The following is a 26,751-nucleotide window of genomic DNA, read 5'->3' as shown; positions in this document are numbered from 1 at the left end:
AACTCGAGACAGGTGGGACCAAACAGCTTGGCAGTTTTCCTCTCCTTTTTATCCACTTTCTTGTTTTCCTTCCGCTGCTGCTCTCGCTGTATCCCCCATCCTCTATCTCTCTGTTTCTCTAAATTGAGCTCAGAGAAATCCTTCATCTACCATTTTGAAGTCAGCTTTTGTGTATTTCACCCACAGACACACACACAAACACACACACACCCACACACACACACAGATTTGGCCTACTGGGTGAACATACATGTGCTATTCTCATACACAAATAAATACTATGATTAAAATACAAATGGTATTTCAGATGTTCAAACTGTTTCACACATGCAAACATAATACACAAAACTAAACAGCAGCTGATGAATGACAAATCTAAGGGCACATTTACTAGGCATTCTGATATATTTTTAATAAAAAGTATATAATTCTATTATAAAGGGATATACCCAACAGGTTTTGTTGATACCAAAATTGTTTTTTAATTAAAAAAGTTAATTCCTGCACACACCTATCACCTCTGCATTGTCTTATTTAACAGGTTGGCATTTCAGTGACAAGGACCTTTCTTTCTGGAGGAAATAAGAGATGGCAGGACCTTACTCAAGGTCACCGGAAAGGTCCTTGTGCAACTTTTTAATAAACCAGGGCAGAGTTGATAGGTGTCTGTAGGAGGAAGTAACTTTTTATCTTAAACAATCTTTTGAGGGAACTTGATTCCTTGCACCATAAAAGAGAGGCTTTAAAAAGACGATTACACAATATATTGCGGGACAATACTGAATTGTTCTTCTGAATTGTTCACCATCATTTATTTGAGTTATAACTTGATAATTAGAACACTGACCTTCCTTTCTTTTCTAAATTATTAACATGGAGTTTGTTTAAAACCTGTGATCATCAGACTGCTCATGTTTCAGAACCCTTTGTTTTGGTATTGATTACACAGACTCCACATCTCAGCAATTAACTAGGTGAGTACAATATTAAAGTTACTTACAGATGGTGAAACAATTTCTAGTACATGTCAATCACATTGCTTAGAAGATGTGTAAAAAAAGGTTATATGTCAAATTATTGCAACGTATGTATACAAGGGTCTCCCCATGGAATATTTTCTGTCTGGTAGGGGGTAACCTCTCTCCTAACTGACTAACTGACTAACCGACTGACTGACTGACTGACTCATAGCTGCCTGCATGCTGCACATTGTATGAAAATAGTTAACCACAAAGCATATTTCAGCTCTGCTTAAAAATACAGTGATGTTTTTCAATTAGACTTTTTTACACCAAAAAAAAAGTAGTATAATAGAGGAGGCTCAAAAGTAGATTAATAACTAATAACTTCAGTGTGTCCCATCCAGAATATGATTCATGCTGAAGCAGAGGAGACTTTTACAAAATTGCATTTTTAAACAAGTAGAAAACTCTGGGATATACTGCATCTAATATTAAAACCAACTAATATATAATATATATAACTGAACAGTGAGTGGTCAAAGAGCAGAATCGTCCCTGAAGAGGAAAGAGCCAAGTTAATTTATGATCAAAACTCATATCAGTTTGTGTTTAGCAGCATAAAGCCATCAGAAATAAACAGGAAGAAGAAAGAGGAGGGGGAGGCATTCTGCCTCCTCTTAGTTGCTTTCTTACACTCCTCCAAAAATCAGCCCCATTACAGAGCTGATTTCTGCCTCCAGTTGGTCTGCTTTTTATGTTTTTCCCTTTCCGGTAGATTGTAAAAGAGGCCTAATACAGGTCGGACTCACACATCTTTGTCAGCTTCACATAACTTACAACACTGATCTGGGTACCTTTGTGTATTCGTGTGTAAAATATAAGTGTAGTTAGGAAAAGAGAAAGAGATACAGCGGGACGCTCTTCCCGTCTGTGCAAGAATGTGAGAGAGAAGATGACAGCTTGCATGAAAATCCCCGCATTTGCGATTCTGCGTGTGTACGTGTGAGTTTGAGCTTACTGCATTATGTCGAGGGTACACAACTGCCAGAATGTCATTCCAGTAACACAACGATCATCAAAGCCTCCACCAGCTATCCTAAAGATCATCTTGTGATATTCATAAAGAGCATTGTAGATAACAGCCTTGTCATGTTACCTCCTCTATAATCCAGACGTCTAGTCTTTCATCTACCCTCGTTTGTGTGCGCCCATGTGTGTGTGTGTGGCAGGGGGGTGATCATATATGCTCCTGTTGTTAAGGCCTATCACAGAATTCAGAGTGATGTCAAAGCAACTGAGCTGGCAGGTGATGACACATACACAGAGGCGCATCTAATGTTCATTCACACCAACATATGTATGCATACACACACGCACACACGCGCACCTGCACAGACACTACCAGAGACAGTCAAGATATTTAAGCTGTTGTAGAACAGTCAGCAACACGCTCAATCTTATTACCTCTGGGGCGCCAACAACATGCCAGCAGCAAGAGCAGGTGTGCGTGCCGTGCATGTATGCGTGTGTGAGAGAAAGTCCGAGTGAGATTCACATTTGTCTCTGCAGGTATAAATTGAAATGTGCTTTGAAATACAAATGGTAATAAAAACCTTGATCAATATATATATATATATATTGATCAAGGTTTATATATACGTACATTTTATTATAAATGTATGTCCACACGGTGTTCATCTATAAGTAATCACTGAAACACACAGAAATAACCACACCAGACAAGAAAAGAAAGTTCACTCTCTCTATAGAAAATTCTATAATTTCCTATTAAAGTCCTGAAAATAGATGCAGCACGAAAACATTACTGAGAAAGATGTCCACAGGGAAAACAAATAAAAAAAAGAAATGCGTGTTTTGGTGCATTGTTTAATGTATTTAGTATTCACTCCTTTAGTGCATGTGTGCATCTTGTTCCCTGTTTAAGCGTTTCCAAGAGAGATCAGCAGCAGCCTCACACCCAGTCCAATCAATAGCTTGTTACTGCGGCCTAATATCTTCCGCCAAGAGGGTTGACACACATAAACACACACACAAACACACACACACTCACAGGCAGATATGTGAAGTCGTACATGCAGAACCAGCACACATCAAACCATGAACACGGGAAAAAACTGTAGAGTGACACAGGTTCGGGCTAAATCTCTGACAACAATGTGCTTTCTAATTGTACCTTGCTGTATGGAACATGCTAATTTCCAGTGTCTCCAGTAAATAAACACCTCTCAGGAGGCAGCATTTCAGCTTTACGGCCTAAACTCTGTCAGCCCGAGGGAAAACAAGAGCAGACTTGAAAAAAGAAAATGCCCAGATGAGATGAAAGAGGAGGAGGAGGAGAGGAGCCATTAATATATAGAGAGAAACCAAGCAGGAAATGAAAGTTTAGATTCCTCCCTTCAGCTGCTGAGACAAGCTTTATGGCTAAAACATGTTTTAGCAATTGCATCTGTTGTTATAATCTATGGTGCTGGCGAGATTATGATAAGCCTACTTCAATTATTTCTTTATATTTTGAGCATTTATAGAAACTGGAAGAGCAGACTGCTACTAAAGAAGTCAGAGGGCAGGCCACCCTGATTTTACAATACTGCAGTTATTAACGAACGATCAAGTAAGAAATCCCTCTGCAGAGGACATACGAACTTCAGACAGGTAGACAGCATAGTATATTTTTTTTAGGGGAAGTTAAAGTGAGTTTTTATGTCTGTAACAGCAGCTGATGAGCGACTCTGACTGGACTTTTCGGTTTATTTCTCGGTGGAAGACAAAGTAGCGTGAGGCTGTGTCTGCAGCAGCTCATTGCAGGATGAGGACTTCTAGAGCAAACAGACTGATAGGAGCAGGTTTATGAACGAGAAGTGATGTGAAAGTCGGTGCATCTTTATACTAGCACATACAAGATCCCACAAAAGAGGTTTTCTAAGGATGATTTTAAGTGGTAAACCTCTGCAGCTGAATGAAAGGCATGCTGGGAAAAAATGCCATTTTATAGACTCTGGAAAATGTTGAGAAAATCGGTATGAGCTTTCTGTGGACTTTGCCTTTCACATGTTAAGAACGAAGCAGAAGGTTGTCTGGATCAGACACATGGTCAAAACAATAGAAAACTCTCCAGAACATTCGGGTGAGGGGTGGCGCCAAGGTAGAGAATGCAGGAGGCAGCACATGACATATAAATTGCGTATGTGACCTGTTAGAAACATCAATGGCGCGGCCGCTTGCTTGCTGTGAATCCTCCAGATAATCTCCCGTCGTATTCTCACTCTGACATTATGGCTGAGTTCTTACAAGGGGGGGTGGCAGGAAAAATCTCCAAAGAATGACCAGAGCCTCTGATTCAGTGATTTGCATCCTCACATACAGACGCTACAGATAATGTCATATGTCTGAAAGCAGCCGTGTCAGACAAGAAGGTGAGAATGAAGAGTTTTCTGAGAGTTTTCATTCCGCTAATAATCATAATGTAATCACCCATCACTGCGACTAATAAACAGAGAACTTTGCTCTGCTCAATCCGAGATTATTTTTTTTTTTGTCATCAGCTGAATCCAGTGACCTCTGACCTCCCCCTGCAGCCAGTTGTGGTGGTCTGCAGTGCAGCAGTGGGTTCGCACAATTACAGAAAACACACGAAGCCCACTCGAAACACACAGCCACTTCCACACACTCACACCAGCACAGCATCCTTTTGTTCCGGGCTTTGTTTTGCCGTTCTTACTTTTTTTCCCCTGGCTGAGGGTTTGAAAGTGATTACCGATGCGGTCCACTTCATTAGCATGAGAACAAAAACAGCGCGGGGAACACATTATCACATCACAGAGAAAGACCGAGAGCTGTCTGCCTCTTTGTTTATGCTGTTGCGTACGGACATTTTCTACCAGCGACGCCACTGCTGTCTCACAGGGAGGGTGTTTTCTGCAGGAGGAGGAAGTGGCGGAGGCAGGAGGGGAAAGGAGGAAGACAACACAGATGGATAGAGAGGCAGACAGGGAGAAAGGTATAATGCTCTAATATGTGTTATGCAAAACTGTGTGCATGCATCAGCCAGGGTGTACACAAGCAGTGAATATTCAGAGCCACATAAGCAAAAGATATTCTCATCTGTCCCTTTGACTTTTTGTACAGTTGAAACTTGTTTACCATGTCATCAAGTAAGCAGCAGAAACAGGCTTGTTTTACAACAGAGGAATAAGGAGTGAATTGTGTTAAAATGTTAATTGGCAGATACACGTCTCAAGAATCTGTTATTCTGTGCTAAGATGTCTCATATCCTTAAACAGTTCAGGGAATATATAGAGTTAATTAGTTAATTTAAACTTGAAACAAGGAAATGGCGTATGTTGTTATTTGGATCTCATTGTTGGATATCAACCTTTGGTGGCACCATCGCAACACCAGAGGCCATATTGCTGTTAAATGATATACCCCACATTAAATGAGTCTACATTCTTTCAATTACTTTGGATAGAACAGTGATGGACTACACACGTTTACAACTGGAGTAACTTTCCATTTTTTCTCATCCAACAATCCAAGATAAACAACACAGCATCTGTGATTTCCATGTATAGCTCCTTAACTGCCTCAGCATTGCACAATCATGTTAGTGTCATCTCCATAAACAGCAAAATAAACTCTCTCGACGAGGGACACGATTTTGAGGCAGGAAGCCTTCTGGTTTTCATTTCCAGTTTGACCATCAGGGTTTAAGCAGAATATGATCACCTGCAGGTTAACAGTCTGTGTGGAGAACAAAAAAGACAGCTTTTTAATTGATCTAAATTTAAATGAAATGTCGTCTGGACTCAAAACACCTTCGAAATCGATCATTGTTTGACTTTTGTGTGACTAAATGTTTGTCTTGTGTGATAAAAAGTATGAGTTCAATCCAACAGAGCAAGGATCAAACCATGAAGTACCATCTTTGCTGAGTTGTGCTTCAGCAACAAACTATTCCACATTTTTGTGTCTAAAACTTAAATATAATTAGTGAAAAGGAGAGGAGCAGAAACAAACAGGAACAAAAACCAACATACACACCAGAGCTTCCCATGCATATATGCGCATACCATTTAAATTATGTATTGAAGTACGGCATCACGCTCTCAGCCTGAGGGGCCACAAAACCCTGTCTGATACTATTCTCCCACGATAAACCACATGGAGACTGATGACATCTTATTAGACGGGTTTCATTGTCTGTACTGTATGTAGAAAAAAATATTCACAGAATAAGGATTTCTAGAGAGTTATAGTTCGGTAAGTAAAATTAAATAACTAGTTTTGCCTGGGGCCCTCTGGAGCCACATCAAGCACCTGTGAGAGCCCATGAACCACAGTATGAGAGCCAGTGGCCTCGTAAACTTCCATTTCAAGCCTTAATCCTTCCCCTTCATCCATCCTTCTCTCCTCTCCCTCATTCCTCAGCCTGCAGGGAGGTGTGCAGACAGACGGGGGAGAAATATAAAGGCTGTAGTGCACCAGAGAAAAGCTATTTGGAGCTGGCTGACCCAAGGGTCAGCTGGCTGGCTGGCTTCCTGGTTAAAGGGGATTGGTGGGAAATGGAAACAGTTCTGGCTAGCCAATCGCAACATACCAGGCGGAAATCAATGATGTTCCGCAGAAGAGACTGCAGCCTCCAAAAGGGAGAGGCCTCTTAGAGGAGAGGAGGAGGAGAGGAGGAGGACAGGAAATAAGAGGGAATGAGGTCAAAAGGAAATAATAGATCAGGGGGGGAAAGGGTGAGAAAACGACAGCAGAGGAAGGAGGGATGAGGAGAAATAGAAAGATACAGAGGTGAGAGGGAAGAAGGAAATGGAGGGGGAAAAAATACATCTTGAGAGATTTTATCAAACTACATGGAACAAACAGCTGGAAAAAGCTGATTTTCTTTTTGACTTAGCTCTGCATGATCTTGCAGAGACAGGTAAGTGAGAGTATCTATTTCAAACCAAAGTCTTTTCATTTAGGACAGAAGCTGTGATAATAAAGGGGTCCTCAAGCAAACAGATTCACTATCCACCCTGTGCGAATGCACCTTCAGAGTAAAGATTCAGAACTTCGTAGTCTGTCTATCACTGGAAACACTTCTTTATTCTCACACCAAGCTGCGGCAACAACTATATAACTGGAAGTTATTGCAGAGGAAATATGAGGAAACAGGGAGGATGAGGAAGGCGACATGACCTTTTCTGTCTTGTGGCCTGCTGTTTCCTTGTCTTAAACCAGCCTCTGTGGGACCCAGGAGGGATGAGGGAGGGAGAGAAAGACAGAGGAAGAGGAGAGATGGGAGACCACAATCTCCATCTGAATATTTATTCTTTTTCAGTCCGAATGTCCTTTTCTCTCTATGATGTGTAGCACTATAACTCAGACATGATTTTCTTCCCCTTTCATTCCACCCTCTGAACCGTTCTTGATTTCTTTCTTTGATGCCCAAGAAAAACTTGTTTATTTTATTTTCCCTCTCTTTCTCTCTGTCACCACATTTAATCCGTCTTTTGCTTCCTTCTTTCCGTTCTATCTGAAGTTTAATTTTCTCAGGTCTTCCCTGACACCCAAGAGTCGAACAAGGAGTGCTGGATATATTAATCATGTTTTATTATCCTGTGCAAAAGTCAACTGTGAATATCAGATATCAAGTGTTACTCTAAAGCTTACAACTGCTGCCACAGGGGGACCTTTAGGTCAACTGCTAAGGATCCTGAGTCAACAAGAAGGTGAAAGGTCACAGAGGCCCAAATTCAAACTGAAATGAAATCTGTCTTCACCATACTCTCTCCATCCTGAGCTGCTTCACTCCACTCCCTCTCCTTCTGTCACCTCCCTCTGATGACCTTGTCTCATCCTTTCTGTCCCTGCCCCTGCTCCTCCGTCTCGGGCTGGTTTTAATTGGGGAGGGGGTTGATTGGAGAAGGACGAGTGCTCCTCTAAGCCTGGCTGCTCTTTGAAGGGAAAGGAAGGGGGGGGGGGGGGGTCTTTCTCTCTTTCCATCTCAAACCCTGCTGTCATTCCTTACAAACACACACACAAGCGGCTGTTTCGCTTTGAACTGTGTGCTGCAGTGTGTTCAAAGCGGAAATGAAGGCAAAAAAATACAGGGCAAGAGGAAAGAGAAGGACACTTCAAGGTGAATTTAATTTCCACATCATTTTAACGTGCACGCACGGACATGCACACACATATCCACTCGTGCGACCCAAGCGAAGCCAGCAAGTAAGCACAAGCATGGTGAGTTACCTTCAGTCACTGATACACATATACTGAGACTGACATAAAGACACTAGAGAGTTCATTTGTGTGTTTGTGTGTGTGTGTTTGTGTGTGTGTGTGTGTGTGTGTGTGTGAGAAAGAGAGACAGCACACATTACAGTCTGTCTTATACATATTTATACATTTTGCTCATAACAGAGAATCACCTTTAAACTTCTTCCTACTCCAAACAGTCTGTGTGTGAGTGTGTGTGTGTGTGTTTGTGTGATGGTGTGTCTATGCATGAGTATGTGTTTACTGAATATGCATATGAGTGTGTAGGAGCACAATGACTCATGCAAAGTTGAACTGAAGAGTGCAGAGTCCCACATTTGCTAGACAAAATATCACAATAACAATACACTCGGAGCCGACATTGCACGGCAGAAACTGTTATAATACTGTGTGTGTGTTTGTGTGTGTGTGTTTGTGCATGTGCGTGTGTTTGCGTGCGCGTGAGTTGCAACCGTGTCCAACCAATTAAAGCAATCAAGTCAAGTGCACACTGCCCACTGTGCTGCATATTGGTGAGCCTGCGAGTAAATCATGTTGATCTGGCCAACGTGCCAAACTACTCCGACCCCTGCAACCGCCTCTACCACCAACACCAACCAAAACACTTTTAACCACTAAGCTGTGGTGTTGTCTCCAAACACAGACACACACGTGCGCTAGATGCGAAAACTGGCTTGACAGTATGACAAATATTGCCTTCCATCCAGAACGAATGAGGTAACAGCAAAAAAAAGAAGAAGAAAAAGAATCAACGGCTCATTAGAAAGATAAAAATCTCCCGAAGCCCTGAAGGTGAAAGGGAGAGGGGGAAAACAAGAAATGAAAAAGAAGAGAGAGAAAAAGACTTGAGAGACGACAAATCATAACAGCTGTAACTCAATTCAGAGGCCCTGCCTGAGACAGCTTTGTTCATCTCTTTTCTGTCATCTTTTCTATCTCTCTCTCCCTCTCTCTCACAAACACACAAAGTCAGTCAGTCCCTCTCCCTCTCTCTGTCTCTCAGTCTTTCTCTTCTTGTCCTGGCTCCATGGTAATTCTTTCCCACCAACCAATAAGCAGTTATGTGGCAGTAATATGGCTGCTAATGGATGCGCCTACCTGGGAGCAAGCACAAGGCAACACCATTAGCCCAAATATTATGCGAGGCTATCACAAGACAAAATTAACCCAATTGAGTTTGTATGTGTTTGTCCATGTGAAAACCTGCGATGTCAATACTGATCTTTTCAGGACTCTTCTGATTAATTTGGTATTTGGCTGGATAAAGACCCAGATCCACTTTGGCTTTGCCCCTCTGGAGGGGTAACAAAGTATAATTAAAGTGATGATGATAATATTAGTTTAAGTTGTGTGAGGGCTCAATGGAAGTCTTTTGAAGTTGTCTAAAATATTATCTACAAATAATATAACTAATCAGACTTTGTGAATCTCCAGATATGCTGCAGAACCAGAACATAGTGAAGATTGCCATGTTTGTAATGTGTTGCACATTATTGCCTATATTAGGCGATCACATTTAACATGGCTTGCTTACATATCGGCAGCTTTATAAAAGAACATCCTTTCTAAAAAGAGCAAACTTCAAAGTTTAGCTACCAGATACACTTTGGAAAGCTCGCCTCAGAAAACCAGTGGGTTAGGCATTGGGATAGTGATGTTTATCTTTGACATGTTAAAGACAGTGCTTTCTTCAGGAGCAGCAAAGACAAAAGACACAGAAGTGGCTTGCCTTCCCACCACTGGAGAAAGCTCTTGGCGAGTAAAGGAATGAAGATCGATGGCTAACTCGCAACATTTCTCCTAATGGCAGACTTAACAGCGGTTAATGCTGATGTAGGCTATGTAGCGACTGTATAAACACAGACTAAATTACAAGGACAATTATTTTTTGAACATTGTTATTCATCTTCTCATAACATGTCTGCTTTTGTCTCTACTGATACTGAACAATGAGGTCAAGAGGTATTTGTTTCAGATTGGCCTCTACGTACTTTCCAAAAGGTTCCACTGGGTTATTATGGATAATGTGGGCTCAGGGGCCCTGAATACATAATGAAATAATTAAAACAATTAAAATGTGCTCAGTCCATAGAGAGACGAGAATTAAAACTTAATAAGAATCAATTATAACAAGTAAACCTCACTCCGAACACACAGAAACATGTCCCAAAAAAATTGGAGCTCATAAAGAATGCATTAAAAACAGGATGTTTCCTCTGAATGGTGGGGGTATTGTTTCTTAATTTTCAGTGCAGTACATCCATCTAGAGATGTTGGGTTTGATGTCAGTAAAACAAAAGAAAAATACACACACATACACACACAATGAGTATTTTTTTGCCTCCTCCAGGTCACAGGTTGTCCATATGTGCAGAGAACCCAATCACACTGTTGGCACACAAACATAAATACACACTCGTGCACAGAGAGAGAGCGAGAGAGAGACAGAGAGATAGGGAAGATTTGTTTAATCATTTGGCCAATTCTGACAGATGGTCGAACACTTCCAAAAGAGCAGCGCGACTGGGAAAATGGGCAATCGGCGACCCTTGCGTCGTGTGTCTTTCTGCGTGTATGACAGTGTTACAAAAGCAAATGTTACACAAGCATTGTTTCCCATTGTAGCCCTCTGCCAAGCTCTGATAGTAATCACACTGGCAGGACAGTAAACAGTGGACTGAACAACAGGCATCAGTCAGGGCGGAATGCCACCAGGAGAAAATCCCTCCACTCCTCAATGCCCCCTTCCTTCCCTGCTTTCCTTGCCGGCCAAAAATCACTCTCCTTCGCCTCCCTTTCCTTCCCTCCTTATGTCTATGCTATCTCTATTCTACTGCTTTCAGACATACACTGAAGTCAACAGGTTTTCCGGAAATTTTCCATAGAGAAAATGTCTGACAACTTTGCTAACTTGGTAAGATACAAATATTTGAGAGCCTTTGATGACTATTTCTGGCAAAGCTAAAATCATCAAACATGGATGGCAGAGACTCAGTTGGAAATGTATATGTTTATGTAAAAGATATGAATATCACATCCTGCCTCCTGCATGCACTTCCCAGGTGGCTCTCCTAGCAAAAATCCTCCAGAAATGTTCCTGTTGCTGTGAACTCATCAGACAATCTCCTGCTGCGTTCTTCATGTGAAAGGCATCACAGCATTTTCTGGATATTTTCCAGAGCTCATGTCTGAAAACTACTTTTGAATCTCCTATAACACCGTCCTCAAACTGAAGCTTTTCACTCTTTTTTTTTACGCTACTTTACTGCTATTAACATTAAGGAACTAAATCTTTAGTCAAGGTAAACCTCCCCACATGCACACTCACCACTAAACACACAGGGATAAAATAAACACTCACACTATACGTATCATGTACACTATAGGGACCAACAATTTGTAACATAAGCAATTAACACACTGTTGAATAGGCCTTTTATGAGAGGAGAGCTCAATTACATACACATAGAGCAAAGGATCATGCGCACACATGTGCTCCACAAGGGCACAAACAAATATAAAGCGCTTTGGCACACAAACATACACACTCTGGCGGGCGTCCAGACTGAGTCTTGTTGCTTGTGTCTATAAAGCCCTGAGCACCATATCGACAACTGTAATAACTGTGGCTGGCAGGAGCGAGCAGATTACAGCAGCAATCATAGACACGTGCACGTGTGCATACACACATACACACACACAACATAACATCTTTCCCTCTTTCAAAGACTTGTTTCTTTTCTTTTATCATCAATACAGATACACACACGTTATTGGTACATTCTATAACAGGTTTGCAGTTATAATGTCCAAAAAGTCGAGTTACGGCATATCAAATATTAATTGTACTATACATTTGTAGGTGCAATAACACACCTACAAATGACATCCACTGCCACAAAAATTGTTCTTCAGAGGAAATAGAGAGAAGAACTCAGTAAACTAGTCAGCCGGTCGGAGAGGGTCTATAATGGAAGCGCAAGGCCACCTGCAGAAAATGAAAGTGGGCTATATTGGAGTGGACAGAGCTAGCTAAGATTGGGGTCAGAGTTATATGGAGCACAGGCCAAGCAGAGGAAATATATGGTGGGAGGAGGAGAGGAGGAGAAAGGAAAGAAGAGGAAAGGAAAATACCACATTATCTACCAATTAAAGGTGCACTTTTCCGCCTATATACATTAAGGTCAGTTTACTAGTCACGAGAACAGCTACTCAACTTGTCAAACATTTGTATAATGTCTTCTGTGTCTTTGGAGGAGTTTTCCCAAGAATAAAAATAAAGGACTGGTGACGATAAGAGGGTTGTTTCAGCTTAGAGACATCAAATGTATGTCAGAAATCTAGTAAAGTAGGCAAGGGCAAGCTTTTTGTTTGCAGCTTTCTAGACTTATATAAGGCGTACTTTAAAGGTGTGTAGTATTAAACATTTACTGTCATCATTCTGCTGGTGCGTCTGTGTCCCTCTGCAATTTCATGGGGCCACTGAAACTGAATGGATCATTTTGAAGTTGGAATTAATAAATGCTGAACTACAGTTATGTGTACTGAAATAATGAAAGTGCAGAAAATAGACGTTAGAGGACATGATGTGTACGACAGCAGAACTGATTAAGACAATAGAAGGGTAAAGTTAAGGATGAGGTGCATGATGTGTAAGAGATAAGGATGCATGTCAGGCTACAGCAGAGGGCAGGCGGCTTTGCCATGACTATAGCTTTGATTAACCGCAGAAGTATAAAGTAACCTTCAGCAAGTTTTAGCCTTTTTATGTTGGTAAAGGTTGCAATTTTGTGAGTGACACTGTGTTTCTCAGTGTAGACTGAAAGTATCCCCTCCAAATACAAATACATGAAAAAACACATAACTTCCTGTGCATGATTTAGGTCCTGAACATAAGATGTATATATAAATGACAATAAAGTCATTCCAAATTTCCAGTTTTAAAATGTTACATGACGTCGAAAAAGTGATACATCTCTCACGTTCAGTGTCTTGTTGTCTCGTTAACTCATCAGTACAAAGTCACATTAGACACATGACAGAGCTCCATTATCAATATATATATACATTTTTACATATATAGGACAATGCATATACGACCCGGTTTTGAATATTGTATAGGGAAGGCATAAATGTGAAATACTATCCTCCCTTTCAATTTCACCTTTCCTCATTTGTTCACCGCTCTCTCCCTCTTTCCCTCTCACCCTTCTCTCCTCCCCTCATTCTCTCTCTCTCTCTCTCCATCTGGCCCTGACCACGGAGAAGCGATTTGCAGGAGCAATCCGTCGCTAATTCTCGCTCAGCGTTCATGAAAAATGTATAGCAGGCAGACTGTAGGGAGATGCAGATTGGTGCTGGGCCCTCAGTGAGAGCCTGGCTCTGCATTAATGGAACATTATTTTCACCTTTTCCATCCCTCCTTTCCATATACGTCTCTTCTCTTCCTCCCTCCCTCCCTTCCTCTTTGTGATTATAAAACATCCATCTATCTATCCGTCGTCTTTGTGAATATAATACATCTATCTATCTATCTTTCTTTCCATCCATCTATCCATCTGTAAATATTAACTTTGAAATTGCTCCGCTCCTCACTCACAGTTTGATTAAACAAGAGCCATAAATATTCCAGGACTCAGCGGAATATTAGCATCTCAAACAACCAAAACACAACTATCTGCAATCTGAACAACTCTGCGTGTGTGTCTGCGTGTGCTTGTGTTCGCATTTGCCTATGAGCACAGTGTGCAGTCAGCTAACCCTTCTCAAAGATAATAAGAGGAATCATTTTATCTTAATCTTTAAAAGGCACAACGTGAAGTTTGAATACAGCTGTGAAATGGGTCGTGTGTGTGTGTGTGTGCAAGCGAACGCATCTTAGCATGAGTGCACAGATATGTTCATATGTGTTGTTGTGTTTAAAGCACAGGTATCTTATGAGAGTAGATTATTAACAGCAGATGTAATGCCATCAGGACTAGTCACAGTGAGGATCATGCATAATAAACCTCCCAAGGAGTTTATAGACACACACGTACACACGTGTACACACACGCACCCTCTTCCTGTCACTATAGCAACACTGGCGGTGTTGCTGCCCCTAACATCAAAGTCAGATGTAATTTCAGCCTCCCAACAGCCAGAGGGAGCCATGGTGATGACAGAACATTCCTCCTCATGACGGCTCCTTTCCCCCTCCATCCCTCCTTTAGTTACTGCACTTTAATTCTCCTTCATTCCTCAGCTGGCTCCTTCCTTCCTTCCTCCCTCCCTCACTCCCCTGCCTGGCCAGCCTGCTGGGAGGCCAGGCATCCAGGACCAGACATAAAAATAAACCCAGAAAGGTTAGAAGTGTCTGACTGAAGTTAGGGCACGGGGGAGTAGATGGAGGAGGGGACTTGATGGGGGGAGGAGGGATGCTAAATAAGGGAGAAGAGGAAAGTGGAGGGAGATAAGGAAGAAGAGGAAGGAGGGAGATGATGCAGTAATTTACTGATTCTTCTCAACTCTTAGTCTTTGTTCTCTCTGCTACAGTCAACAGTGAAAAAATTAGCAGGAGAAAAGGTAGATTGTGAAAAAAGAAAAACCCCTATCAGCGGCAGCAAAGATGATTCAGCTTCAAATATGTGTTACTTCAGTCCACATTATTATTCAGCAAGGAAGGAAAATTCTTCCAGATTCATGTACCCTCCCCCCACATCCGGGACTATTAATGAATATAAAATAGATGTTTCCAATCTTTTGTTCAGATTGGCTCAATAACATTTGAAAGATTTTTAACAGTTAATTTAAATATTAATGTAGTAAGAGAAAATCACCATTTGTAATGGAGGGCTTAGAGCCAGACGGGCCTATCTGGCATTAACGTCTGGTGGAAATGAAATCGATGGATCAAGCGTGCACTTGATCTGTTTGGTGTTCTGAAATCAATATGGGTGTTGTTATCAGAAGCAAATCAAATACCCATGATCCTCATCGCATTTTAAGAACGGCACAGGGTGCAACACCTGGTATAACACGAAGCAATATCATGTTCATTTACTGTTTAGCCTTAGTGTGCACACAGGGTTAGCGTGTTTCTGTGTCATGGTGGGTCAGGGAGTGTTAGGAAGGTGTTATGTGTATGTTGTGCCCCTTACAACAAAAAGTTTTTTTAAAAAACAGAGCGCAATTGGCTCATTGTTGCCTCAGATATTAACAGTTATACATGCAGAAGCTATGTACATATATATATATATCAACACACACTTACCCCACGTACACACATAGTCATCTACTTTCCATTTATATCATCCATTTTTACAAGATGTTTATACAGAATCCTGTTAGTCATTGAAATTCAGATCTGTGTGTGTGTGTTTGTGTGCGTGCATGTGTGTGCGTGCGTGTGCTGCTGTATTAATGGAAACCAACAGCCATGAGCTGCCTCCTCCTCTGTCCTCCTTTGTCCTGAATCTGAACTAGTCTGTTAGAAGAAATAAGCTTTGACAGAAAACACCAGCCACTGATGGGCAAAAGATAAATATAAAAAAAGAGGGGAAACATTTTTCTCCTTCTAGGGGTTAGTCCTTGCTCCCTTTCCTCCACCTCCTCCTCCTTTATCTCCCCCTCTTCCTCTGTAGGAGAGGCTGGTGGACAGGCGCCAGTGGAACTGGACTGGTGTTTTCTTAACCAAGTTCATCCCTCTCCATTTCCCACTCACTCTGAGATGACAGAGCCTGTCACACACTGAGGGGGTACGCAAGTCTAAGCATAGGTGTAGGTAAGTGTGTGAATGTGGTCCATGGTCCATGGAGTGCTTTCACACACACACAAAAACAGACACACACACACACAAACACACACACACACACACACACACACACACACACACACACACACACACACACACACACACACACACACACAGTCCCCCTATCTCCCCTTCACATGGTGTGTGAGGCTTCTGTCAGCCTGCCTGTCAGGGTTGGTTGGGTATAAACATGGCCTCCCCCCCCCCCCCCCCCCCCTCCAAGACTACTCTTGCTGTCTCAGTACCACTGCTGCTCAGCCTTGTGTTGCCAGTTTGCTTTAACAACCTACACTGCCCAGCATAGTTCCCAGTAGGTAGAACAGTGTGTAGCCATCAAATCTTTGCCATAAGATACAACTAAAAGCGTTCAGGCAAAAAAGATTTTATTAATCACCATAGGGAAATTCTCTTTTGGTTTGTCTCTCTTCCTCAGGGGATGAGAGTGCAGGTTCAGCTGCAAAGGAGTGCCGGTGCAGATCCTGTGTCCTGCTAAAGGACACTTCAGTAGTGCAGATGCTAGGCATCATGGAGGTTTAACCTACCTAATTAATCTAGCACAGGTTGTCTTTCAACAAGACACAGCAATGTTGAAAGGACTTTCTGCTTGTGGGGCAGTGAATCTCAAGGGTTTTTGGGTTCATCATTTGCAAGCTACTTTTCCATTACTCTAGAAAGTTAACACACATTAACTTACTTGGTCATGGAACACGCACAAAGCAAAATTTCACCTGGTCTAGTGCGTACAGTCCACCAGACAAATCCTGGTTAGTTTCAATAGAAACGTAACAACTGCCAGCATTGGATAATTTATCTTGCATTTCAAGTTGACTTGCTTTAATTCACATTCTTTCTTTATAGCTCTTTCTGAAAAACATTTCTTAGGTCTATTCTCAAGTTCGATTATGAATGGACATTATTAGCATCGCCAAGTTAAGATACTGGGAGACATGAGCAGAGTCTGTGTTCCAAACAGATGAATGAACAGAAACATAAAGACAATAGCTGGTTGACACTTCCAGCAGTTGAATTAATGTAACTAATTGAAGAACTTTAACTGAACAAATTAGCCTTAACTAAAGCATGTTTACCCCTCTTGAATTCACAGAGAAACAAGATATACACAACATTTTACATGGTTTATAAGCTACAACAGCATCATGCCCTGCAATTCCAGTTACGATTGACTGCTAATTACCGCCACCTACTGACATGACGTGTTATGACTTAAAATTAGATGATGAACATCAAAATGGCGAAGAAAAGATAGACTATATGCTATGAACCAATTTTTGGTTTTGTACTGTAAAGTTAAAATAATTTTATTCTCTATTGGTAATCTAACTGAAAATAATCCATGGTTTCAATGAAGAACTTTAATCCCTGTCTGATGTTCAAGTATATTAACGTTGCTACAAATAACTGGAAACACATCTGTCGAAACAGAAGAAAAAACATCTATGGATTCATTATATTTATATTTCAGAGTATTATCACAGGTGAATTCTCTGTTTCAGGGGCATGTTGATGATGTGCAAACATGAAAGACCCAGGGAAATTTCCCCGCTTTCAATTCACCTTCCTGTGCATCTGTGTTTTCAAGCCGTAGGGGAACAAATGGTACAGCCCCAGCAAAAACACATGTTCCTGGCTCTTGAGGATAAAAAAAAAAACATGCGTGTACATGAAACTGTGTGTGCGTGCTAAATGATTCATGAGAGGCAAACGAAAACAGGCCGGCATACAAGCGGAAAAATAGCCCGTCTGCATTTTAGATGAAGCCCAGGGTCTTCTGACACGCTGTGTCATGATATCTGGGTCTGTGGTGAAAACACTGAGTCGAGAACCAGTTTGATGCAAAAATCTCAAATTATACAGTAAGATATGAGGTCTTACGGATATGAATCAGACACTCTTATTCATATTCAAGCTAACAGGTCTCCAAGTTTGAGGCTTGTGTGACCGTGGGCATTCCCCCGTATACCTCACGGTGTGAAACTGGCTTCAGATTAGCATTTCTCAGAGCCTCTGTGAGCTCGTAGCAGTGGCAGGGAGCTGTTGTGGCCTTCAGTGCTGCTGACTGTTCTAAGAATAGGCAGCAGGGTCCAGAGAACATATCGTCTCCTAGTCTCACTGCCTCCCTCTCTTCCTCCCCCCTTCCCTTCCTTTCTATCTCCACATGCTACTAAAGTATATATCTCACATAAACACATACAAAAATACAGTTTGCATCTAAACTATTCAAACCCCATTCTGATGTATATTTGTCTTTCGACTTGACCCCCTCTTTCCTTTTTCCTCCCACGCCATTTTTCCACCCTCCCTCTCTCCCCCCCTCACTCCATTCCTATCCTGCCTCCTTTTTTCCTCTCCTTCCCTCTCCTCCTCCCCCCGTGCACTAATGTGGAGGTTGAATCTAACCCTGCTGGATGACATTACTCTGTGCTGCCTGCTGGCCTGTCTGCCTGCCTGGGGACTCTAAAATAAAACACAGAAGTGGGGGGAACCAAAGTGAGAGCACATACTGTAAGGGCAGCCTGACTGACATGCTCTGATAGAGAACGCACAAACACACACACACAAACCGACACAGAAACACACACACACATGCTTAGTGTGAGAAAACGGCTCACAGAGGACAGAGTGTGTATCAAAGTGAGTGACGAGTGTGTGTTTGTGAGCAAAGGAGCCTGTTTGATTTTGAGTGTGTGGTTGCACTGAGAGAGGGAGAGAGCAGAAAGGAGGGGAGGGGAGGGGAGGGGAGGGGAGGGGAGGGAGGGGAGCAGGCCTCTCCAGCTGTGCCCTGTCAATCTTACATGACCTAACACTCAGGAAAACAGAGGAGGGCAAGGTGGACAGGAGTGAGAGGAAAAGAGAAAGTGAGGAAGATGGTGTTTCTGAATTTTCTCTTTTGTCTGATGGAAAATAAGTCAAGGAGGGGCAAATGAGCACTGAAAGACATACACGAATATTTTGTCTGTGTGTGTGTGTGTCTGTGTGTGTGTCTGTGTGTGCGTACGAGTGAGAATAACATGCCGCTGCCAGAACCCTATAGCCTGAATTCAACATCCCTCACCCTGAACAAGTGACAAAAAGATAACCATGTTTCACTTCACCGCTTCACGCCCTCTCTCTCTTTACCTCTTAGTCATTCTTTTTCTCATCCTGCTCTTCACCATGCACCCCCAGCTCTTCCTCACCTCACACTCCCACCCTCAGCACTCTCTCTCTTTCTCTCTCTGTGCCTTTCCACATGGCTGGCCATCCTCTCCCATGTCCCAGAGGATGGGAGGCTGTGCGGCAGCTTGGCAGGCTGTCAGGGGAGTGCCGAGGAGCAGGGAACATGTAGTGACTGGAATGGGGGGGGGGGGGGGGGGCAGTGAAATCCCTGGCTCCTCACCTAACTGTGGCACTGGAAGAACTGGCTCGGCTTAGTGACGCTATGGGCAAAGAGATGCAACGGGCTGAGGGTGCTACAGAGAGAAAACACAACTCTCTCTCTTCTTCTGTTTCTGGATGCCTGTCCGCCACACACAGCGGGAAATAACGAGGCAGCAGTCAACATGTCATCCTGTGCCAATCATGCTGTCCTGCTCTGCAACACCCCCTCAGTAACCTACATGACACATCACCTTTTATTGACCCGCAATTGCCACACACGGCAAAAGCAATTGGTGAGAAACATCATCCCTTAAACGCAAAGTGGATATTTTAAAATACAGATTTTCTCATCTGTGTTTAGGCCTCTTGTCATCATGCAAACAGAAGCCTATTTTAAATCGTCTTTTAAAGTGCAGATTTTAAAAACCTTGGTTTGCTCTGTATCCTTGTGCACGTGTAAAACAGAGTGCGATGTCATAGCTTACTCTGTGTATGCCCCCTGTTGTTTTGTGCAATGAGCATGTGTCAGAAACAACAACAACAATGGTGGTGATGTACAAGTTTTTTCTGAGGCACTGCTAGGTCTAATTACACGTTTGGAGCTACATTTTGCAGTACTGCACCACTTAGTCAGTATTCACAGGCATCAGCCTTACGCAGAATTAGGCCACAGCGTTCTTCTCCAGTATTTTACTGATAATTAGACTTTATCGCCACTTACTTGCCCGTATTGCTTTTTTAAGCATCTGTAGTCGTTTATTTTTGTGTTCTCATCTGGATGGAGATTTTTTTCAAAACAGGTGAAAATATCCACAGTAATGTAAAAGAGACACGTTTCCATGCAAGTGAAGCACTGCTGACTGAAAATCTAAATGCTTTGTCAAACATCATGTAAGCCTCACATTTTAGTTCTTAATCTCTGTGTGATGTAAAAGGAGGAGAAAAATAAGGAGGCTACTGACAACACCATTCATTTCATTAAGTATCACTATCAAGTAGTTCATCTTCACAATAGACAGTTTTTGCACTTTCTGTTGTCTTCACTGTTGTGTGGAACTGGAGGAACAGGCTCAGCTAGAACAGCAAATCTCTAGAGTCCGGATAAACGGCAGGAAGAATACTGTCTTGTTAATGCTGATCTCCTATTTTTAAAAATCAGGTTGTGAATGCAAATGTAACTTTAAAATGGAGAAGCTGTTGTCAACTGCTGTAACAGAGTACCAGGAGACAAGGCTCCTTTCAGCAGATAAAGCTGTTAAAAATATATTCAATGCAAAACACCATTAACTCACTCATTTATGAACACTAAAAACCACTGTGGCATAAAAGCAACAAAATTCAATGCTAATGCAAGGCTTAAGCACATACCATGCACATTAGCATCAGCGCTAATGCTACATCGAAACTACTCTATGCCTTTGTGTAATTAGAGCAATAACAATACAGTTACTTTACAATTCCATCGAAGACCAGGCATGCCAGATTTCCAATACATTATATTTTTAAAGAACCGAGGGCCACTGTGAGTTGCATTTGTGATAAGTTACTGAAGCACTATTTCCCTTTGGTCTCCCTTCAAAAATCCCGCCACATCACACAGGAGCCTCGTCCCAAAACAACAACATGACACTTTGCCGACCCGCGCTCCCTCCCTCCTGACAGAGAGAAAGGGGGGAAATAGATGACAGCAGCTTTAGATCTGACATCAAACGCCGGCAAGAGAGTGAAAAAGAAAGAGGGGGAGAGAGAAAAAAAAACAAAAAAAAACGGTTACATCTCTGCCGTGACAGCTTGCTGGAAGAGCATGGCAAACGCTGAGCAGCTTCTCTCTCCTCTCTCTCTCTCTTTCTCTCCCCGTCCGTCGATCCATCGCGCCCTCTCTCCCTCTCTGTGTGTGTCTCTCTCTCTCTCGCTCTCATCAAAACTTGCCGCCGATTAGGATCTCTGTGAGCCATGCGCTTTGGATGGGATGTGAAAACACACGGAGAACCCAAGGGGTAAAACGCCAGGATTAAAGCGGTGAGGGAATATGGGGTGATAGTGGTGATGGTTCAAATAGATCGGCCCCTGTGACTGCAGTGGCTGCTCGCCTCGCCTTGCTCTCTCGCTCTGGATTCACACACTGATACATCAAGGCCATTTCTCATTACAGCACGAGAGGGGAGGGGGGGCTTTCATGATGCTGCTTTACAAGGGGGGGGGGGGGAGTGGGTGAATGAAAATGAAAGAAAATTGAGAAACGCCAAGATAAAGCGGATGACATACTATTAGCAGCATGTTATGTAGGGAAAAAAACAAAACAGAGATAGAAAGAGTGTGTGAACGTGGAAGTGGAAGAACAGATTGGAAAACTGACAGATAAATCCGACAGTGATTTGAAGAGAAAGAAAAGTCAGCCGTCAGTGTTTGTTGAAAGATGACCAGGCACATAGACTTTTAAAAAATCTGTGGGGGAACATATCATGATTTCATTTCAGTTCATACACTTGATTTAGCTTTTCTTGCAGTTTATTCTCAACTCCTGAGGCTGTTCCCAACTGTCGGGTAAATTAAACGGCACACACCTCAAGCGGTGCCAATATTTGCAACTTTTGCAAATGTCTATTTATTCTATTCTTGAAAGTGCTGTGGAGCTGGAAGGGGGGAAATTGATAGAGAGTAAAAAAGTGATTAGTTTAGCCCTAAAAAAAATGGAGCAGCCCACATCTCTCTCTCCCCTTATAGATCAGCCATGGCCTCACAATTTCTTCTCAATTACTCCTCCTCCAGGCAACCTGCTTAACGATTTCTCGCCCAAATGCCAAGAGGGAGTGCGTGAGGGTTTGCATGTGTGACTGCATGCGTTTAGCAGGAATGTGTGTGTGTGTGTGTGTGCATATGTTTCTCTGTGCATGTCGGAATGTGTGTGTGTGTGTGTGTGTGTGTGTGTGTGTGTGTGTGTGTGTGTGTGTGTGTGTGTGTGTGTGTGTGTATGTGTGTGTGTGTGTGTGTGTGTGTGTGTGTGTGTTTGTATGTGTGTGTTGTGTGAGTGAGTGAGTGCGTGATGCTGAGATCACAGGCTATTGTGTGTGACCTTTTTTGGCGGCAGTGAAAACACAGACATACAGTATGCGGGTAGCACAAATGAGCATTCAAAATGAGACGGGTCACAGGACAAGCGGAGCCATGTGATTGGCCAGAGAGGCTTCCAACTGAAAATTAGAAAGTACGCCAGAAATTCAACAAATGAAGGAAAACGGAGCTAATGTTTATATGATTCTTGCTACAACAAACAACTCCTTTCTTTAATCCTGTACGACCAACATTCAGCAATGTTCAGTGCTTATCGGTGGTCAGAAGTGTCTGTCACTCACCGGCAGACTGGAGGGGCGGTCCTGGGAGACACCCTCCTCATTGTTGGCCTTCCCAGAACTCCCTGGAGCCGGACCCCGGGTGTTGTAGCTCTCCTGCTGGGCCTCCTTAAAAGAAAGAGAGAGACAGAGAGAGAAACACAGGGAGTCTGTGATCAATAAATTAAAGGACAGAATTTACAGACCCTTCCAATATGTAGATTAATTTGTCAAATGAAAGCAGTTTATACGTATGTTATGTTTAAAAATTGAATTGAAAATGTTTTATTTAGACACTGTTTTGACCTTTGTTAGGCAACTTAATTTGGTGCTGCAGTGTTTTACATCATGTGATTTTTTTGTCTGCTTATAAAGCTAGGTTTTTGTTCTCATTAATGTTTGCCTGGAGCAGACTTTGACACACACACACACACACACAAACACACACACAGACACACACACACACACTCACACAGATGTACATGCAGATGGAAAAACATCCAAACAAGCACCCATCAGCACACCATACCCGACAATTCATTTTACCCAAATCCCGGCCTAACCACCCACTAATCCTCCGAATATACAGACAGACAGACAGACACACACACAGACACACACACACAGACACACACACACACACACACACACACACACACACACACACACACACACACACAGTTGTATTGTTCAATCTAAGTCATTTTCTTTCCCTCTGTAATCACAAGCCTATCTAGTGTAAACCAATTTTCTCTCCATTGTTGGAGGTGTTGCCCTCTCCCTCCCTCTGTATCTCTCCCTCCTTCCCTCTCCCTCTTCCCTTCATTCACCACGGAGGTCGTTCCTCCATCATGTTAAGCGTCGGCAGCACAATGGCAACTTGTTAAAGAGCTCTGAGTGGAAGGATTAGCGATAACTGATCGGCGAGACGCGGCAAGAGATCACACGCGAGCACAACCAAACACAACATACACAAACCCACACGCACAAACACACACATAGCCTGTGAGGGTGTCCTCAGGTTTTTACTTTTCAAATCCATTTTTTCCCCACAGTTAGATTTTTTATCTGTTGTGTGATTATACTGTAGTAGGTGGGCAATATTCCTGTCAGCTAGGTGATATAATTTTATAGCAGAAGATTATCCTTCACAGCAAGAGATATATCATGTGAAATAGATCTATTATTAGAGCATTAAATGTGACACAATTTGTACTTCTGGGGTGAATAATACCATTTCACTCCTTTTCAAGAAATCTTATATCAAGTTAAATCCTTATGTACATGCAAAGCCTGCAGATAATCTGTAAACACACACCGTTTGCATGCAGTTTTAAGAGCTGCACACACAGAGATAAAAAGTTAATGCATTCAGTCATCTATTTTTAAGAAAATGTAATGACCTCAGATGCCCTAGAGTAGAGCCTTCAAATCCAAGTTTCAATTATTAGCCAGTTAAATCGCCGAAGCACTAATTCTAAAATTTGCATGAAAAAAATCCAAATTTTTCTTGAAATGTCAGAGTTCGGTTTAGTACCATTTTATAGCATTAAGTTAGTCAAGCTGCATCCACTGTGAAGTCACGACTCCCTTTCAAATCTGGTCCTGCAATGTGCTGCGCTAAGAAACAAACCTCAACATGTTCGTGTTTATCTGTTTCATATGTGCCAATAGGAAAGATCATTCTGTCTTCTGCTGCTCAATTCATTTAGCATAATAGTTTATCACAATTTGAATTGTCTTAAACATCATCAGTTCACTTGAATCTTACTTCCACTGTTTGTTGAAACATGGAGTAACACATGATGCAGATACTAATGTGTGAAAATTCTACTGGTGCGCTCAGAAGTGAATATAAAACGTACAGAGTTTTCAAGTAATGAAAAGTAACCGGATACTGAAGAAAATAAGATCTACAGACATTTATCTGATGTCATCAATAATTTCAACCCGATACCAATTCTTTTGTGAAATCCATGCATCTTGTGATCATTAATTTTAAATTATTCCTTTTAGAGACTTTGAAGTTATACTTGGTAATAACTTCAGTGATTGTTTTAATATGTGTTTGATGACTGCTTCGTTTGAGTGGTTGAGTGTATTTTCTAAGGTCAATGTGGTAAAGAAGATTTTGATCTGAGTTAAAACAAGAATAAACTATGTTTTTAAAATTTTTGATATACAAAAATAACCACACATAAAATATTTGAACACGTAACGAAACATAAATGGAACATCAAGTCATAATCTTTACAAAGGAGCCTCCTCATTCGGATCATACCCCCAAAAACCCCAAACCATGTCTCGAAGCCAGGGGGAAAACCCTGTTCACCAAGATTGTGGCTCAATCAGTGAATCACACACCATTCCATAAGTGGCGTGTGCTGAGAGACACAACAGGACTGCAGCAAAGATCGGAAACAACTTTTAAAAAACAAAAAGCCATGTGAGGTTCCTCGTCAGGGCCCAAGGCGAGCGCTGTTTGTCTGCACAGCCCCCCCTGTGTTCCTCGCTGGATGCGCGCCAAGCATCAGGCTTATATTATACGGTCGGAAGTGTTTTGTTTGAAGCAGAGACACAAGTACAGACCTCCACAGGTAAATAAAGACCCAGGGTAGGAAGAAAAGAGGAGGGATGGGAGGAGGAGAAACAGAGGAAATAGTGTTTCATACACACACACACACACACACACACACCATTCCACACACATTTCGGTTCACAGGCCAACAAATCTGCATGTGACAGTTACTCGCACAGTGAATTCAGAAGAGAAAAGTGGCTGCTGACCCAAGTACAATATTTATTCAGGCATATGAGTCTGCAGAGTGTGTGTGTGTGTTTGTGTGTATTTGCGTTTTTGTGAGCGTGTGTTTGTGTACTCGGGGGGATTTCCGTTTTAAGTGGGTCAAAGAGAGGTTAGCCTCATACTACTGTTTACACTCACGTTCTTACATCATCACTGTCCACTGGAATATGGACAGAGAAGGTGAGACAGACAAGGAGGAGGGTGGGCATACAGAGAGAGAGACAGTGGCTGAGAAAAACAGAAGGTGAGATGCAAAAAGAGAAGAATAAATGAATGAGGTAGAAAAGCAAAGGGAGAGAGAGGAGATGAAGAGGGAGAAACAAAGGCAAATAAAGAGACTGAGAAAAAGCGAGAGCACATCAGAGGCAAATGAAGGAGTGCTGCGAGTGCATCCTTTTATTTGAGTTTTTTCCAGTCCATTGTCTCAAAATCCCATTTCCCAGCTAATTTAGAAGCTTCTAAAATACACTCCACTCCATACCTTAAGCCTTAGGCCACAGCTAATCCTGTCTTCTCTCTCACACACACACAGCCAGACACAGACACACACACACACACACACACACACACACACACACACACACACACACACACACACACACACACACACACACACACACACACACACACACACACACACACACACACGCTCACGCACACGCACACACACACAGACATGCTCATTCATCCTCCATGCTTTTCAAAAGACTTCATCTTGGCATAGTAGAAACGAATGAAGGATATTGAAGGCAAGCGTTTGAAGTACATCAGGGAATGCAGGAATCAAACTGTGAGTTAAATGCTATTAGACAGCTGTGTGGAGAGGCAGTGTAATATTAGATTGATTGAATAGATGACTGCTGAATGTGGTGTAATATATAGAGCCGGGGAGGTGTTATGCGGACATAAATCAATATTGCAGCAGCGCGTTAATCCCGGGCCGCTGTGGAACGAGAGTCAGTCGGCAAGTGTGAAATGTTCAAGAAAGCAGAAAGATGTCAGACACCGACAATTGTTTGGAATATGAGAATTTTGGATGACTCCTGCTACTAAAGCTACTCAGTCCGGCTTAAATTGAATCTTTTGTATTGAGTCTGTGTGATATCTGGGGGGGGGGGGGGGGGGGGGGGGGGGGGGGGGGGGGGGGGGGGGGGGGGGGGGGGGCCTGACTGAGAGTTTGAGGACATTGCACGCTGC

General features: G+C 42.4%; 1 protein-coding gene across 1 annotated transcript in view; it reads right to left on the bottom strand.

Moving 5' to 3' along the window:
- Positions 1-23,289, bottom strand: part of arid1b (AT rich interactive domain 1B (SWI1-like)) — a 112,421-nt gene extending 89,132 nt beyond the window's left edge. Inside the window, exons 1-2 of the mRNA XM_053434874.1 lie at positions 23,278-23,289; positions 22,773-22,877 (exon numbers count right to left, since the gene is read on the bottom strand). Of these exons, the coding sequence (XP_053290849.1) occupies positions 22,773-22,877; positions 23,278-23,289 (117 nt within the window). The remainder of the gene's footprint in view (positions 1-22,772; positions 22,878-23,277) is intronic.
- Between the last annotated feature and the right edge of the window lie 3,462 nt (positions 23,290-26,751).

Source organism: Pleuronectes platessa, chromosome 11 (assembly GCF_947347685.1).
Source record: "Pleuronectes platessa chromosome 11, fPlePla1.1, whole genome shotgun sequence".
In the NCBI taxonomy this organism is placed as follows: Eukaryota; Metazoa; Chordata; class Actinopteri; order Pleuronectiformes; family Pleuronectidae; genus Pleuronectes; species Pleuronectes platessa.
Note: the sequence above shows the minus strand (reverse complement) of the source record. Positions and strands in the feature narration are given on the sequence as shown.